The 17416-nt window shown below is 42.3% G+C and overlaps 1 protein-coding gene across 2 annotated transcripts in view; it reads left to right on the top strand.

Annotated features, from left to right (window-relative positions):
• The first annotated feature begins 534 nt into the window (after positions 1 to 534).
• prkar1b (protein kinase, cAMP-dependent, regulatory, type I, beta) overlaps positions 535 to 17416 on the top strand; it is a 51723-nt gene continuing 34841 nt past the window's right edge. Inside the window, exons 1-3 of one of the 2 annotated variants that reach the window (XM_080510911.1) lie at positions 535 to 624; positions 1924 to 2111; positions 14720 to 14890. In XM_080510911.1, the coding sequence (XP_080367037.1) occupies positions 1938 to 2111; positions 14720 to 14890 (345 nt within the window). In that variant the 5' untranslated portion in view covers positions 535 to 624; positions 1924 to 1937. Of the gene's footprint in view, positions 625 to 1923; positions 2112 to 11831; positions 11951 to 14719; positions 14891 to 17416 lie in introns of those variants that run through there. The other variant, XM_080510912.1, reaches the window with a different exon arrangement.

A 17416-nucleotide genomic window follows, 5' to 3' on the forward strand; every position in this document is an offset into this window, starting at 1 on the left:
TGTTGAATAGTGACGCAGTTGTCAGTGCTATCGGTTGGATGGATGGATGGATGGATGGATGGATGGATGGATGGATGGATACCTAACAAGAGTAGAGAAAGATTTGGCAATAGCGCCAATCATGAGTAGTGCACTCTTTCTTTGCAGAGAGCTTTGGGAAGAAAGACAAAAACAAGCTCATCAAAGGTCACTTTTGGACTCTAGGAAGCATAGTATATTTACAATTTCACAGCTGAATCAATGAACATGTATGGTCATGTCCTTTAATCAATATAGCTGAGGAATTAAAAAAAAAAAAATCTAACCATGAAAGATAGCACAACAGACGCTGTTTGGGCGTGTGTTTCCTTTAAAGGGTTTTTTTTACCTGCAGGTCCGCGTGCTCGCCGCCGCCGGCCTCATGAGAGGCGCTCGTGAGAGAGACGACAGATTGACGTCACCGGGACTGACGCAGAGCGAGCCGCGGCGGAGGAGAGGGAGCAGCAGCAGCAGCAGCAGCAACAGCAGCAGCAGCAGCAGCAGCAGCAGCAGCAGCAGCATCCCAGCCCAGAAACAGCCCCCTCCACCTGCTCCTGCCGCCACCAGCGAGCAGCTTTCTCACTGAGCATCCTCCACAGAACAACGGTAGGGACACAAACCCACTGGATCCGCGTTCCACGGGGTCAGCGCGTGAGAGCGTGACCTCTGCTCGTTACGTTCACGATGCTGACAGCCGCATCCCCCCCCCCCCCCTTCTGCTTCTTCTTCTTCTTCCTCTCGTTGTGGTTTTGGTTGTCATTGCGAGGCTAGCGATGCTAGCCGCGTTAGCCGTTTCCTCTGAATGCAGTTAAACAGGTGCTCAGTTTCATCACAAGCTCCTCAGTTTAAACTTGACAAAACTGCTCCGCGCAGACGCTGCTGGGGTGTTTATTGTGGAGATCGATAGATAGATGTACACCCACCCACCCCCACCCTCGACCTTAAGCAATGTATTATTATTATTTATTCTGCAGAACTAACCATGTCATAGACGTATACGTCCCTATGAGGAAGTGAAACGGTGGTTTCCAGTTAGCTAGCTGCAGCTGCTCACTCTTCCAGGCTTGCTATGAGACACATAATCTATAGTTTCATGGTACATCGACATGATCGTTGCTATTTTCTTACACAGTTATACAATTAACCTGTTCCGTCAACTATATACCCACCAATTATACACAGTACTCATGGAGCCTGGAAAACAGCAGTGAGGATGAAGTGTGTTTATTTTTGGATCAAAAGTTGTGTTTTTGCAAAGTGTTTAAACAGGCCTGCAGAATATAAACAATATCATATTTAATTAAAGGTGATGGCATTTTAAAGCAGTTTAGTTCAGGAGCCACAAACTCAATTTCATCTTGGATGGGCCGGACAGATATAATAGTGCAATAACAACCTTTCAAATCAAACTGATGTTTTTATTTGTTGTGGTGCAGAGTGGAAATCGTTTTTGCGAAACCAAACAGTGACTGCACTCTCAACATAAAGGCAACGTTTACGAAGCCTTCGTGTAGTGAATACAGTGAAATGTCCCCCCTAAAAAAACCTTGTTTTTACAAACTCACCCTGACATATTTCAACCAAGGTATTTAAAATCGAAAGATTATCTTGTCTTCTTCAACGACACATCCAATCATCATCATGGAGTATTTATTTGAGGTCCTTTACAGACAACATGTATCACCATCAAAAGATAAAGTCACCCCTTTCCTACAATTCATCATCATGAGCTCTCCTCATAGCTGACAGTATGTGCTCCCAAATTTGCCCCCTCCGGCCCATCGCTCTGTTCTCCTCACCCCGTCCTCACCCCTTGCTGCACTGCTTTACCCCCACCCCCACCCCCCTGTTCTGCTTTCCGTCCCCTCCTCTCATGGTCCACCCTGTTTTCTCCTACTGCCACAGAGATAAAAGATAAGATGGCCACCTCCTCCTCCACTCTGGAAGAAGACGAGAGTTTGAAGGGCTGTGAAATTTTTGTGCAGAAGCACAACATCCAGCAGATCCTCAAAGAGTGCATTGTGAACCTCTGCATCGCTAAGCCTGAGCGTCCTATGAAGTTCCTGCGGGAGCATTTTGAAAAGCTGGAGAAGGTTGGTGATCACAAAAGTTCAAGTTTATGTGCCTGTCTGACTTTGGGTTTGTCACTTTGAGTGTCTGTTTGCAATGTTGGCGTCTTTGTAGAAAATTCAGTGTGTACTGCGCTTTAAAGTGTTTATTACCATGTCTGTTTTACATTTACTTTCATTGCATCGTGTGGAAGCTATTAAATACTATTTCCTGCCAGATTTATTTTTTTGTCCTTTTGTTATAGGATAAAAATACATGTTTTGGAGCAAGTGTGCTGGTGTTTCTGCTGTTTTATTCGTAATATTTGACGAACAGAGGAATCACATTTTAGCGAGTTTCAATGTAAGAAACAGATTGCCTTGAAACGGTCATAATAGGGCTTTTATTTTCCATCCTATAATAGGAGAATCCATTAGGGAGTTTGTGAAGGGGCACCCATAAAAGGCCAGTGTCCTGCCGGGAGACAGCACACTTTTTGTGTCTGCCTGCATGTCTGCGTGTCTGGTTGTAAGCAGACGGTCAACAGAAGTGAAATATTCATTAAAAGACGGAATCCTCACAGGCGTGAGCGGGCTTTTGTGAGGAGAGAATAGGAGTAATTATTGCTCGAAAACACACATCAAAACTGGGGCAGCCTCAGTAGCACTTTCCTGTGGCCCACAAACAATGTGACAGCTCAGTGTGTGTGTGTGTGTGCGTGTGTGTGTGTCTGTGTGTGTGTGCGTGCACATATCAATAGCAGCAAGATCTTTTTGAAGGCTTTGATCATTTCTCGTGTAATTTTAAAATGAACAACATGAAATGGACAGTCAGACGCTGCAGATTGGAAAAAAAAAAGAAATGTTTAACCGTCGTTGAATGGGCACAGATTGACTACGTGAATGAAGTTTTATCCCAATGAGCGTCTCTGTGTTTTTCGTTGTTCGTCGGTTTGTCTTTGACGCACTTGGGTACTTTGCTCACGAGTGGATCATGAGGTTTCTACACTTGAACAACGGGCGCCACTCTTCGCCTGCTGCTGCATGAAGGTCATCAAGGTGTTTGAGATGTAGCCGTGGGCCGTCGGCGGTGGCCTGGGGGAGAGTTCGGCTTTAGAAAGAAACTCCCAACAAGAGGAGTGATTATGAGAAAAGATCAGATACAGCAAGAATGAAAAAAAAAAAAAAAGAACCACAGTTCATCATAATGTCTGTAGGAGGATCTTTAGCTCTGCTACAGTGATATACGTGTGTTGTAGCATGTGAGACTTGTCTGATATGATCAATATTTCTGAGAAATATCAGTGTTTTAAAGTCTTTTAAACACATACGTCTCCCGAAAACGAACAAAGCAATGATAGTGTAGCTGCAGCTGTTAATGGAGACTGTAGTGCTGCATAGTTAGAGAGGCAGCAGGAATACTAATAGGGCAGACCTCAGGAGGAAATCTGAGTTACGAGTGAAACATGCTATACGTTCACATCGAGCGCATCTGCCTCACGCGCAGCCAATCGCACAATAACAAATGAGGTGTTTGTAAATCTTTATCATGGTGTATTTTTAGAGTAGGAAAGATGAATGAGAATTTACCCATCTCGCTGTCATGTAAATATCTTGCATGGAAAAGAAAATAGGCCAAATTCATATAAACTGGGACAGAGACAATGTGTTACGATGGTTTGGTGGGAAAAATATAATAATGCACATACATTGCATATTTTACTCTGGGCAGCACATAGGTGATATTTATTGTGATAAACCCTGACGAGGGCAACAGAAGCTACATTTTTCTTGTAGGTGTTATGGATAAATATACACACATAAAATAAATTATATGCAATAATGCAAAATGACTTGCGATGAATACACACGTAAACATGCAATACTGCAATGCTTGTCATTGTGCTCAGGGATTTAGCTTTGCCTTACATTGTGTTTGCTCTCCGTCATAAAAAGTTTGTCGTATTAATATCGTTCATGTTTATATTGCGATGGAGGTAGATTTGCGAGACATCAGGCAGCCTTAGCATGGAGCACAATTTTTTTATTTTTTTATTTTTTCACATCGACCTTACCCATCCTACATTCATCTGTAGACTCTCATCATATTCTAATAATAATATTCAGTCACTCTTCAACCTGCACTGTTGCTGGCTGCTCCAATGTAATTGAGATTTGATGTTTTTGTCTCACCCTGGGAGTAATATGTCTTCTTCACTTCAGTCTGTACATACAAAATAAATACCTGCACGAATTGACAAAGCCTTAATATATCTGTCGGCATCATGCTTACGTATTTTGCAAAAAGCCAAAAACCAAGAGAGACCCGTGGTTGCCACTCGTCTGCACTCATAAAAAGCACGTTTTCAAGAGATGTAATTCTGAAGTGTGTCAGACGTGTATATCAATGCTTGCACATTTTGACCCTGTAATAGTATGTCATTACTGCTTCTTGTGTCCTTGGTGTTTTATTCTGGTGTGGTGACCCCAGAAAGGAGCAGCTGAAAGACAATCATTTTAAGGTATTTCTGTGTACCCGTCAAGCAATTTTGAATTGCCTGTTGCCTGAAAAGTACCACATAAATAAACTGGCTTTATGCAATGTGTGCAGGATCAAAACGGCATCTTTTAGGGTTAAAAAAGATATAATGTGCTGTTTTGGGTGCAGACCATGTTATGTTGCTGAATCGTGGTCAGACAAATGACTTGGTGTGTTTAAAAGGTTTGAAAAAAAAAAAAAAAACAACAACAACAAAACAGCAGACTTGCAGGACTGCGTCGTCCACAGTTGCCCAACATTATTCCAGCCAGCCTGCTCAAATCTCTGCTTATGCTGTCAGGTCGGCCACTCGAGGGATTGACACGGGCCTTGGATGCTTCGGCGCTGTCCCACTTATTTAAGAGGCTTATTGTGTTTCTTTTCTCATGCACATGGCAACCGGTGGGACAGTATTTAATTTTATTTATTTTTTATCCAACAAGCCTTGTCATTTTAATTCAAATTTACGGATGAAACAGTAATACCATTTTGAGTTTTCTTTGAATCCATCTGTTCCAAAGAAAAATTTTCTTCATCACAGGAATTCAGGTCTTTCGCAACAAAAAAAGTTCCGTTAAAGGAATACACTATCTTGTGAAAGTTGTCTAAACTCTATGTAGCTTCTCTTTAGGTCGAGAAGTTATTTTGAGCATTCCTCTGTTTTCCAGTCTGTACGTTCATGTGTTTGTTTCTTTTTAATCTCTTGCAACTATTGCTGTCATCAGTCGCAGCCAACAAAAGGTGGTAACCTCGGCAACGGTAGAGGACGACTTGATAGATATACAATTTCTGTCCTGTGTTCAATGAGCCCCTTTATTCAGAGAAGTTTACTCTCCTTGTCCACCACTGTGTCCAAGCCTCTCTGTGTTCCAGTTAGATAACTGGGGTATTATTTCTCCCCCTTTTCCAGACCTGACCTCCTTTCACAGGATACTTTTCATGGAGCACTTGCAATCTTATCTTGGAACATCTCCCCCCCTGTCTTCATTCCCCTATTGTCTGCCCTTCTTGTTTTGTCCACTTCAAAGTTTTCTTTTCTTTCAGTATTTTTTAAATTCGGTATAAATATGAAATACATCAGTTCTTTTTAAAAAATTTTTTAATACATAATAACATGTCTTGATTAGTTGTCTGATGTTGTGAATGTCATAATAACAGGCATCAGGCTCCGTTTCATCCTGCCTATTTATACATGGTAATGATGTCTTTTATCAGAACAATGCACGCTTCAATTTGTCATCTCTATTAGTTTAGCTAAGAGTGTAATTACAGACAATTAAACTTCAATTTTATAATAGAACCATAAAGACAAAGCATTTCACCGTATTATGTATTTTATTGGTGATAGTGAGTTTGTCACTGTTACTGACTGCAAAATCTCAGAACCATTTTCATTCACAGAGGACAATTTTTGAATTATTCTCTACATGTATTGGCTTGTTTTAGGAAATTACAGATGATTTGAGGGAATTAGTAAAGCACTGATTAGGATTTACGAGGCGATCATGTGCTCAGGAAGTGAACACTCCTGCAGAAGTGAATTTTAAAGGGGTTTTATACAGCTTTTCAACACTTTCACATGGGTCTCGTTAGTCTAACAACGTTGGTTCCAAATCCAACTTTTCCTTGATTTTCTTCCATTTGAATATTGGCTTATAGGAGCTACATTCAGAATCTGCTGTGTCTGTGTGAGCTGGCCTGACTCCGCCCACACATGCCCATCTTGGGAAGAGGAGGAAGTACTTCCTCTCGTGGTGCCATGTGCCCTCAGCAGTGCTGCATAATTGGGGAGGAGTCAAAGGGAGAGCCTGCCTTGATTGAGATTGGCTAAACCCCTCATGACACTATATAGGGTTTGATTTCTGATTTGCTCGTTGGAGGAATGCACTTTTTAAAAATTGAAACAAGCCAAAGAGAGAGATGACAGCCCTTCTTCACTTCTGGGGCGTCATTCCCAGGTTTGTGGGTGCATATTACTGTTGGATAACTATTAGAAAATACAATGAAAATACGTAATAATTTTGTTGAAACGTGGTCGAATTTTGTCTTAGTGAAGTGATTATATGCCCGGTTTTGTCCCCACGGCCACTGCCTACATGTTAAATTGATTTCATTCTCTTGATGAAACCACTGATATACAGCTCCAATCTTTCTTGGAAAAGAACTCTTCATTTCTCTTTAGTGTTTTAAAACTACAAACCACCCGTGCACTGCCGTTAGGTAGCAGGGCTGTTCGTTTAGGTTCGCCATGGAGTGATTTAATGGAGCGCTGAGCCCTCGGATGGAGTTCGTGGAGGATGTTATAAAACATTCACGTGTTCCAGCAAATGCAGGGAAGGCAAGCACAATATGGAACATGGTCTGTCACAGTCAAAGCTTTTGGTGAAAGAAAAAGCAAAATAAATGGCGAGAGAGGCCAGCTGGCTTCCTTGCAAGCAGCACCATCCAAATGTGGCATCACTGAACGTAATTCTGTATAAAAAAGAAAAAGAAAAAAGAATGTCACTCAGTGTGGGAAGTAGGCAGCTTGCACCACAGATGTTTCGTGTAGTTTGGCACATTTGTGTCTTCAAACTGTTTTTCCTTGCTCCTTCTGTTGAAAGTTTGTTCTGTCCTGCCCACATGTCATGAGCTTCACCCCTCTCTCCTCACATGATAACATATAGACTCCCTCCTCTTTACATAACGCACCACCTGCGCCCTTCGGTGCAATGACAGGCTTCACTCCACAACCCCATCTGCATGCATGTGACACCTCAGCATAGTCTGGAAGTACCATATTTTCATATGTGATCTTAGCTACAAAGCTTTTGATCTCATGATATGTTAGTTTGGTTGTCTCCAATTTTCTTTCGTTGCCTTTGATTTGCCTGGCCCCAGGGGGAAAGGGGGTGGGTTGTTTGCTGTAAACCATTTATGGAAAGTTAACCAGAGCCGCCTTTGTAATTCTGAGCCACGTAAACATTCCTGACGTACATTTTCTTTGGGGGTTTCAGTTTCATGAAATATCTTCATTGACTTCCACTGTATTTATGACATTATTCTAAGAGCAGACAGTTGTTGGTAAACTGCCTCACTGCCATAAGCTTTTTACTGAGTGAACATGTAGCAGAACATCTACTCACTCAGTGGCAATTTCTGCCTGCTTGTAATTTGAGTACAGAGTGATTATTGTCGTGTTGTGTGAAATGTTGTTTCGATCAGAATGCGCCTCTGTTCTTCGCAGCCGCAGGGGTTATCATAAGTTTGTGTCCCATGCTTCACTTCTGGCTTTTTACAGTTTTTCTTTTATGCCTCTTGTTCCTCGTGCTATTTCTCAGTCCTCACTCGCTCCATCTTTGTACAGTTTTTTTTTTCTTATGTCAAGAATCACCCTTTTTTTTGTCCATTTTCATCTTTTTACCCAACGATATACCATATTTTCCCATACAGATATTGGACAAAACACGTTCACATTTAAACCCATGATAATCAAAATCAAGGGTGAACTACTTGTGTCATTGGTGGAAGGCGAGAGGGTGAGCTACAATTATTGGGTGATCCACCAGTACATGAAAGCTGCTCGGCACTTGATTGAATTGTTTTGAAGATTTATTGAAGTGCCACTTCTTGTATAGTATTCGCTCATTCTTCCAAATAAAGTGCTTTTTCTCTTGCCCCCTAATTTATAAAAGCTGTGGGCTGTTTTCTTTTTCCCTGTTTTTTTTTTTATGTTTTTCAACTCTTTGTGGCCTCAGGCACTCAGAAGTTGTTGGCATAGCAGGACGAGACAGTTCATAATATGCAATGTATTTTTGATTACCTGTTGGGTTTAGGTTGCTAAACAGAGTCCATGTCAATGTCTGTGATTGAGTTAGAAACAGTGGTTCTTCCTGAATCTAGTTTTAATTACTCTGAGAAAGACTGATTGGTTTCATTTTCTATTATCATAATAGAAGCATCTATAAGCCCTGGAAAGTGACAAAAATGGATTCCCGAAATGTCAGTGTCATGTTTGCATTGCGAGGGTGTCTGTTTATGTCTTTGAAGCCGGTGGTAGTACATTCTGTAAAGCTCAACACGGCTTCATCAAGCATGTCAGGAAGAACAAACGCAAGCGCTGCCAAATCAGCCCTGCTTGTGAACGATCCCATCACGTTGCATTATGGGAGAGGATTCTTTGTTCCATGTCTTTCACTGTATCAGTCAATCAGCCGCTGCCCCCCCCCCCCCCCCCCCCCCCCTCTCCCCTGTAAAATGAGAAGGCATTATGTGCTGCCAGCCATTCAGCTGTCACCAGGGACTATCATAACAATTTCACCAGTCCCTTCAAAGGCCTCTGATTGACAATTCGTCAGGAGGGTTTAGTTGTTTGTTGAGTCTGCTGAGAGCATTTAAGAAGGAGACTCAGTGTGGCTTTGAATCAGCTTCCCTATCTTTTCCTCTGTCATTGTCCCTCATTTTGTACATTGGTTTTATTTGTCAGTACAAATTGTGAAAATTCAGTGTAGTTCTGCGAAATATACATTAAAAAAAATAAATTAAAAATGACATTAAAGTGTAACGAGCGTCCTCACTCGGCCCAGTCACTCAGCACCATCATGCTGGAGTGGGTCGTCTGTCAGATCAGCCCAGGTTGTGCGCAGTGACCCCGACTTAAACCTCCTCCACCCAAGCTCACTCGGGGCCTCTGCAGGTAAAATCGGAGCCCAGTCCCCGTCTCCGTGGTGGTCCTTCTTTGTCTTCTCTCATCTGCCCGTTGCATCCTTTCACCTTCCTCTACCGGCCCACAGTTTTTTGCGAAAGCAGAGACTCCACAGGACTGTAACAAAACATGTTCATCCGAGCTGTCAAACATTGTTACATCCCAGAACAACACTGTTTAAAGACAGTATTTCCTTTCGTGATTAGGCAGCGTCTTCTCGTTTTTGCAAGCAGTACACACGATTCTCAGGCTACCCGTTTTTTGTGAATCTTGAATAAAAAGTGTATTTGTTCTTGTTGATGAAATCTTAGCAAGTCAATTATGGAAATGTATGCTTTGTGATTAGGAGATTCAGCTCGAATGTATAAAATGTATGCAAGTTGGATTTGCACGAACATAATGATGTATATTAAATACTGTGCGGCACTAGAACAATGAAAGATGTCTGACTGAGGCAATACAAGCGCGAGGACTCTATACCCAATTTTTGCTTAGAGCTGGAGTGAGACTGCCTCAGTCTGTTTGCTGAGAACAAGAGTTTGTATCACGGCGTTACCTTTTCTTAAGATGTTGGGTTGATGTAAAAGTTCACTCTTGCCAGATTTGATCAACTCAATATCGAGTTAACGTTTTCAGATAGTGAAACAGGGTCGTTAGCGGCAGGCCTAATACAGCAGTGAACTTTCTGTCTATTGTTGTGCTGTAATGGTGTGGAACAGAGTGATGAGTTGACTGTTAGCTTCTCTGGTGGATCAGCTCTGCATGCTTCATTACCTGTATGTGTGTGTGTGTGTGTGTGTTTGTGCGTCACTTTGTTTTGTTTTTTGTTCACTTGCATGCTCTCAGCCTCAGCAGTCGAGAGAGAGACTGTCTGTGCCATTGAACGAGGGCAGGGATATCCGAAGGTAACCTTTTTTTTTTGGGGGGGGGGGGGGTAAATAAGAGACATTTTTAGTCGGACTGCTGATGTTTTACTATTTTTAATTTTTTTTCTGACTGATATAAAAAAAAAAAACGAACTTTGTGGAAGAATAGTTCTTTTGAGGTGTTTATGCTTTGAACTCACTGATCCTTTCGGATGGGTTGAATGGTTTGGCGCTGAACAGGATGAATGGCTGGGCTCATTAATACTGGTTAGTCACACAGTCATTTGGATGAGAGGTAGTCATACCTTTTGTTCATGTCAGTTTGGTGCAAATTGGTTCAAACTCGGATAGACCTTTTTAATAGGACTCGTCATCCATAGATGAGTTCAAATTGGAATTAATGATGGTTTTAATAAAAGTTACTTTATGTGGCGAGGGCGTGTGTGGGATTGGATTTGTGTCATCCTTTGTCTACGCTGTCATTGTTTAATCTCTGGTCCGAGGTCCTTCTGTCACTGATTCAAAGCACACTTTTCGAAAACGCCTCTGTGTCTTGCTTACGCCTGTGTCCTCTGTCTCATCTCCTCTCCCTCCCCCTCTGTCCTCTCTTTCTGGCACACAGCCGCTGATGATGACGCAGAGAGAGCAGAGGAAAGGAGGAGAGAGAGAGAGAGAGAGAGAGAGACTCTAATAGAGGGCAAAAGCACTCATTCTAGAGTTGAACATCACTTTGTAAATAAACAGCATAGAACCGAAGGAATCATGTTAAAATAGATTTGGCTTTTAGAAAAAAAAAAGGACAGAATGGCATTAAAACATAGATGGCTTTATTTTTTCTTTCTTTTGACCAGGCATACAGAAATTCTCAATCAGTAAAGGCTTTGTCTTTGTCGTCTGGGAGGATCTTTTGCTCACTTTACACAGATAAGGGCTTCAATGTTGTGTAGTTTTACATTCATGAGACTCTTTCGTGCGACCGTCTGTTTGGATGCTGAGGCCACAACAATATCAGGACTTGTTAGAGCCTGGTACAAAGTCGTCACTTGATGACTGAGCCTCTGACCTAAGAGGGAAGCCTGTGGGCGGACTGAAGATAAGTGTGTGTGAAAAAGAAACACAGATGGATAGTGCCTGGCACACACGGGGAATCTGTCCTTATCCTTGTGGGAATCTTTGTAAACCAGCAACGTTTTCTTTCTCGTGATGCGACTGTGGTGAGACTCTGTCAACAGGCATCCGAACCGTTGTGTCTGGATGTAGGTGTGTGCTTCCTGCTCAGCCTCACTACTAACCATTCAGGATGCTCACAGTGCACAGTTGTCATAGTGACGAAGGGTAGCGAGAGGAACCCGCTCATTGCGCCACCTGATTGTGGGAGAGAGAGAGGGAGAGAGAGAGAGAGGGAGAGGGAGAGACAGAAAGGGTAGAAAGCAGAGACCCAAGAGTTGCGCAGGAGCGATGAGGAGACAGCCTTTTTTGCTGTGATCAGTGATTTCATCAATAGCCTTGGTCTTTGGCTGCCGTGTCGTTGGGGTTTGCAGACATTTAGCCGCTCGCACGCTCTCAGTTTGTCTCACACAACCAACGTGGATTCTCTCGTTTTTGCCCATATGCTGTGCAAGAGAGGCGGGATGCTGATGCATTGTGACATGTGCGTCAGGTGTGTATGAGATGGGGATAAAGGTGTGTCGATGCTCATGCATACTTTGACACACAAACTTTGAGTCGATGTCTGGGTGCCTCTGACACGCTGAGGGACTCACAGCAGGCCTGACCAGGAATCCTCCATGCCATGGTAAATACATTGTCGCGTGTGGGATGTCATGTAAAGGTAAAGGTGAATGTGTGTGTGTGGTGTGTGTGTGTATAGATTAAGCTGATTTGTCAGTGAGAATGAGTTTGTCTGGACGGGGAAGAAAAGCATGCTGGTATTTAAAGTGTTTGTTTTCACTCCTCGGAGGATGCCGTGTGCTGCTTGATTGCAGACACTGCTACACTTTGATAGAGCTGAGTGTGTGAGCTGTGTTTTCCCGCTGCACTCTGCCTGTGCGTGTGTTTGCAAGGTTGTGCGTGTACCTTAATGCGTGCGAGTGTGTAAATATGTGCATCGACGCTGCTGCTATCTGGATCCACTTCCCCTCTGCTTCTCCTGCTGGCTGCGTTCCCTCAGGCGGTGACTCTGCGTAAGCAAAAAATAAGTATGTGTGTGTGTGTGAGTGTGTGTGTGTGTGTGTGTGTGTGTGTGTGTGTGTGTGTGTGCGTGCATGTCCCACTGAGTTGTTTTTGTGTATGACATCTGCATTATAACAGTGTTTTACACAGTGAGCGTCGCGTCGCGGTAACTTTTGAGCCTAACGAGCAAGAGGGAGAGACAGAGTCAGACAAAGATATACAGCGAGGGAATGAAGGTACCATCTCATAGAATAAGTCGAAGTTCAAGCTAATGAGGTCACTGTGGATATCCACCTAATTAGCAGATTTTTTTTTTTTTTTGCTGAAGCATGGTTGTTCTTTGGCTTGTCATTGTTTTACAATATTATGCAGGTATTATTATTCAACTAGACAGTTGGAGAAAACTGTCCAGAGAAATGTTGAGTTGTAGAATGACCACCATGTCATCCATTCTCTGCTCCCCTCTGTTTCTGTGGTGTTTTCAGTCGTGTCTTGGTGCACAGGTTGTATCTTGTTGACAGTGAGGGGAAAAGAAACTGTGCATTTATCGTCGTCTCTGTGGTGCTTGAATCACACACAGGGATAAATCTGTTCTTTCTTTGCAGCTGCATATGCTTCTTGGTGGTGTACACATGAGTTTTCATAACTGTTTGTTTTTTTTAAGTCTTTATTTCCTTTGTTAGGAGTACAATAACCCACGATATTTGTTTGCTGTGATTCCATCCATCCATCATCTGTCCATCCATCCATCCATCTGGAGAGACAGTCAGTCACACATACTCGCATTTGCACCTAAAGGCAATTTTAGAGTTATCATGAAAATACTATAACATGCTTGAGGTCTGACCGATTTACTCAAGATAGTCTATCAATACCCACAGATTAAGTACATGTTGCTTTGCTTGTCAGATTGCACAAAATACTGGATGACGTTTATGTTAATTGACGAGTGTATCGTGAAATGTGATTTACGTCTGACAATGTTTGAATTGATCACAATTGCGTCTGTTTTTAATAGGGATCTCGGGAGACATTTCCTCAGCTGGCTTGTCACAACTTTAGTTTGTGGACTTTAAGATATTTTCACTGTTGTGCCACTTCTCGGGTCCAACAATCTTTTCTAAATCTCTTCTGTTGCTCCTCTTTTTCCCAAAGTTTAAGTTTTCTTTGGGACCGATCATCTAATATATTGCATTTGACTTGTTTTCATACTCAGATTTATTTGCTGCCATGTTCCAATGTCTTTGATCATTTACTCCAGTTGCACGTCCAACTCAATGTGATCACATTTCATCTGAAGGGAATGCTGTGGATTTAAATTTCAGTTTTTCTTGTGGGATTGGACTGAGCTGAAGAAATGCTTCGTGCTGCTATAAATTTAGTTTGCAAAGGCAAAAAAAAAAAAAATCAGTTTGCTGACCCTCTGGGAATCATTTCTTACAGTAGCTCTTTCTCTCTTTTTCACTCCAGTCGTTGTCGGGTTTCTGTATTGCAGTGTGTCAGTGCCACTGCTTGACACGCTTGCCTATGTGAAGTTATTCTTTTCATTTGCAAGTACCCAGGGCACATGTGAACAACCAAACAGAATGAAAATATAATAAAGATCTGGCACAAGAATGTGTTTTAGAAATTGTGACTTCGGGATATCAAATTCCTAATGTAGAAATAAAACCACATTGTCAGGTATTTGCTAAATATTATCAGTATATTTGTTAAAAATACTCAAAACAGTGGATGATGGCCAATTATTTTGCAACCCCCTTTCCTTGCATTAACAAGCTCTCAGTAATTTTATTGTACACATGCTGATGGGTTATTCTGGCATTATAATTCATGAGTGATCTGCAGTTGAAACGACAGTCAGCCAGCAGCAGCCCATGTCTGCTTTGATGAGTTTATTCCTTGTTATTCATCGCTGAGGAGGACCTGCTGGAGCTCTCCTGTCTGACTGTACTGGCTGACTGTACAGGCCTGTGGGTGTCAATATTTGATGTCTTTCACACTGTGCGAGTCATCGTGTGCTCAGACCACGAATACGTGTATTTCATTTTATCTAATGTTCTTTGTGGCTCATCATCTGGCCTGCTGATGAAACCACATGATGCAAGGAGTAAGAAGAGGCTTGTCATCCCTTCTTCATGTGATCATTTGTGACTTATAAGAATAGCAGATGCTCTCAGATGCTCTTGTTTGCCTGAAGCTTCATTTGTCGTGTCTGTTATTCAACACATATCTTTTCTTTTCTTTTTTTTCCTTTTGCCTGACAAGAATAAGTGAATAAGGGAGTATTGGATAAACCAACTTCTTATTCACTGTATATTTTATTGTTTTGTTCCCTTTCTCTATGCTCAAGCCTCAAAGCATTTTCTCTCTCGCATCTTTCTTCCTACAGGAAGAATGCAAACAGATCATGGCGCGCCAGAAATCTAACAGCCAGTCAGACTCGCATGATGATGAGGTTTCCCCGCCGCCACCCAACCCTGTCGTCAAGGCCCGCCGCCGCAGAGGAGGGGTCAGCGCCGAGGTCTACACCGAGGAGGATGCTGTCAGCTACGTACGCAAGGTCAGCCAGCGGCCTGAGACCACATTTGTCAACAGATACGCAAACATCTAATACACACCTGTGTGCATGTTTCTGCTCATACAAAACCACGACAACACTTTCGCACAAATGCTTGCAGTCACTGCTTACATATTTAATAATTCTTCATTTTTGACCTAATATAAGAATCACAAGAGCAAGAAAACTGATGACTGTGGATTCCAGATTTAACTTATATACTTAACCCAGACATTTTTACGCAGCATTAAAGCAGATAGATAAACTGTGTATTAAATAGCAATTCATCATCAGAGGAACGAAGTTGTACTTTCATTCAGTTTCTCCAACATACACAGCATGTGAGTCATCTGCTACACTGGTGGACGTAATATCAGCATCAGTGTGATGCTGATATTACGTCTGTGAAAAACTCCTCAAGTTTTTTTTAGCTCTGTTAGTCAGAGCAACTAACATTATTTGTTCCGCTTTCATCTATTAAACTGAGGTGAACACCGAGAAATCTTATTTACTGTCATAGTCCTGCACATAAAACTCGTGCACTATATATATATTTGAAGAACAAATTGACTCATCTAAGGGTTCTTGAAAAACGTAATTTTTAAAAAGTGGTGGAAAAAGATCAATGAATGTTTTTATATCTCGACACAATACAGACAATACACATAATACCAGATTAGATTAAGATGTTACTATATTCCTGAACCTAGAAATGGGAGAAGCAGCCACAGTTATTTACGTTTGTACTTTAAAAGCTGGTAAAGTTATCAGTCTTTTCTAAAAACTTCCATGTTTCCGTGACATAACTTTTTAGAGCCATGGGAGAAAGGGAAAATGCGCTAACGCCAGAAACTATAACTCACCTTCACACACACGCACACACACACACACACACACACACACACACACACACACACACACACACACACACACACACACACACACACACACACACACACACACACACACACACACACACACACACACACACACACACACACACACACACACGCATTCTTGGATTGGACAGTGCTTGTTCATTGTAATTTAACTTGACACGCCAATAATTGCTGGGTAGTGACATAACGGCATGAACCCCGTCACCACGCTGTAATTGCGTGACCACTGGAGCGTGCAGTGTGTCTCTGTGCGTGTCAGGTGTGCACATGCACTTCGGCGTTTAAGGCTCTGAGATCTCTACCAGAGACACTGCAGTCATGTGTTGTGGCAAGCAGCCTGCCTTCATCTCCAGCTTTTTTTTCTTTCTTCACTGTCCTTCACTATCTCACAGACTGTCACACTGGCGGATGCGCACATGCAGTGATTCACGCAGCCACGTCAGTGGCATTACTTCATGGGCTTGCGGAACATAGCAGGCTCCTCAGAGAAAAGTGAATTAAAGTCAAATTAGAACATGAAAGCGCATTACTGCAGTCAGGCGGGGAATTTGCTTGAACCGTTGACATACAGTGAAAAATCAACACACACAGCCAACTTTGTGGGGCTTGCCCGCAGATGGCTGACTGTAATGCATCCCTTTACTTTTACCTAAGCCATCACAATCCAACTGGATTCCACTAATAATATTCTCTCACAACTGTTTGCAGCTGTTAAATCAAGAAACCCATATTTTCACATCTGTCTATACTCAAACTTTTTTTTTAAATTTCACTCGGCTTTATTAAAGCACCATCTCTACCAGTAGAATCACACTCACTAAATCCTAACGTTGAGAGCAAAAGCACTGCCCTGGCATCTACTATTCTCCAGAGTGATAAAGCTACAGCTTGATCTTTGGGAAGATGTGTAGGAGGCTGACCTAAAAATCCCTGTCCTCCTCCAAGTGCATTTCCAGGCCAGACCAACCTATTTCTCTTCCTGACCGCTAAGTATCCTGCAGTTCTACGAACAGATAAAATGTTGGTACTTCTTATTATATACTGTATGAGATGTGGTTGCGCGTGTATTTATGTGCATATTGTGCACAACCCAGTGTGGTTATCTTCATGTGGAGACATCTGTTGCTTTAACTTAATTACAGCCTATCCCCTCCTCTCGCCCACAACACATGCACACACACTCACACACACACACACACACACACACACACACACACACACACACACACACACACACACACACACACACACACACACACACACACACACACACACACACACACACACACACACACACACACACACACACACACACACACTCACACACCACATACACACATACCCATACCCCTCTGTCATTCTCTTGTGAGAGGGATTAATAGGATGTTCTTCTCCTGTTTTCCTCTCTTTTTCCCCCCCATTTGCATTACATTAATATACATTAATATACATAAATACGTGTAGATTCTATAGAAACTGAGTATTGAGCCTCTTTGTTGTGGCTTCATACTTTGCCAGTCCCTTTCCATGAACACACGCCACAGAGTCCCCGACATGAAAAATGCATGTTTTATGAATGAGTTCAGAGACCTTTTGAATGTTTAACGTCTGTGTGACATTCTCAGTGTAA

Source organism: Blennius ocellaris, assembly GCF_963422515.1.
Source record: "Blennius ocellaris genome assembly, chromosome: 16".
Classification (NCBI taxonomy): Eukaryota; Metazoa; Chordata; class Actinopteri; order Blenniiformes; family Blenniidae; genus Blennius; species Blennius ocellaris.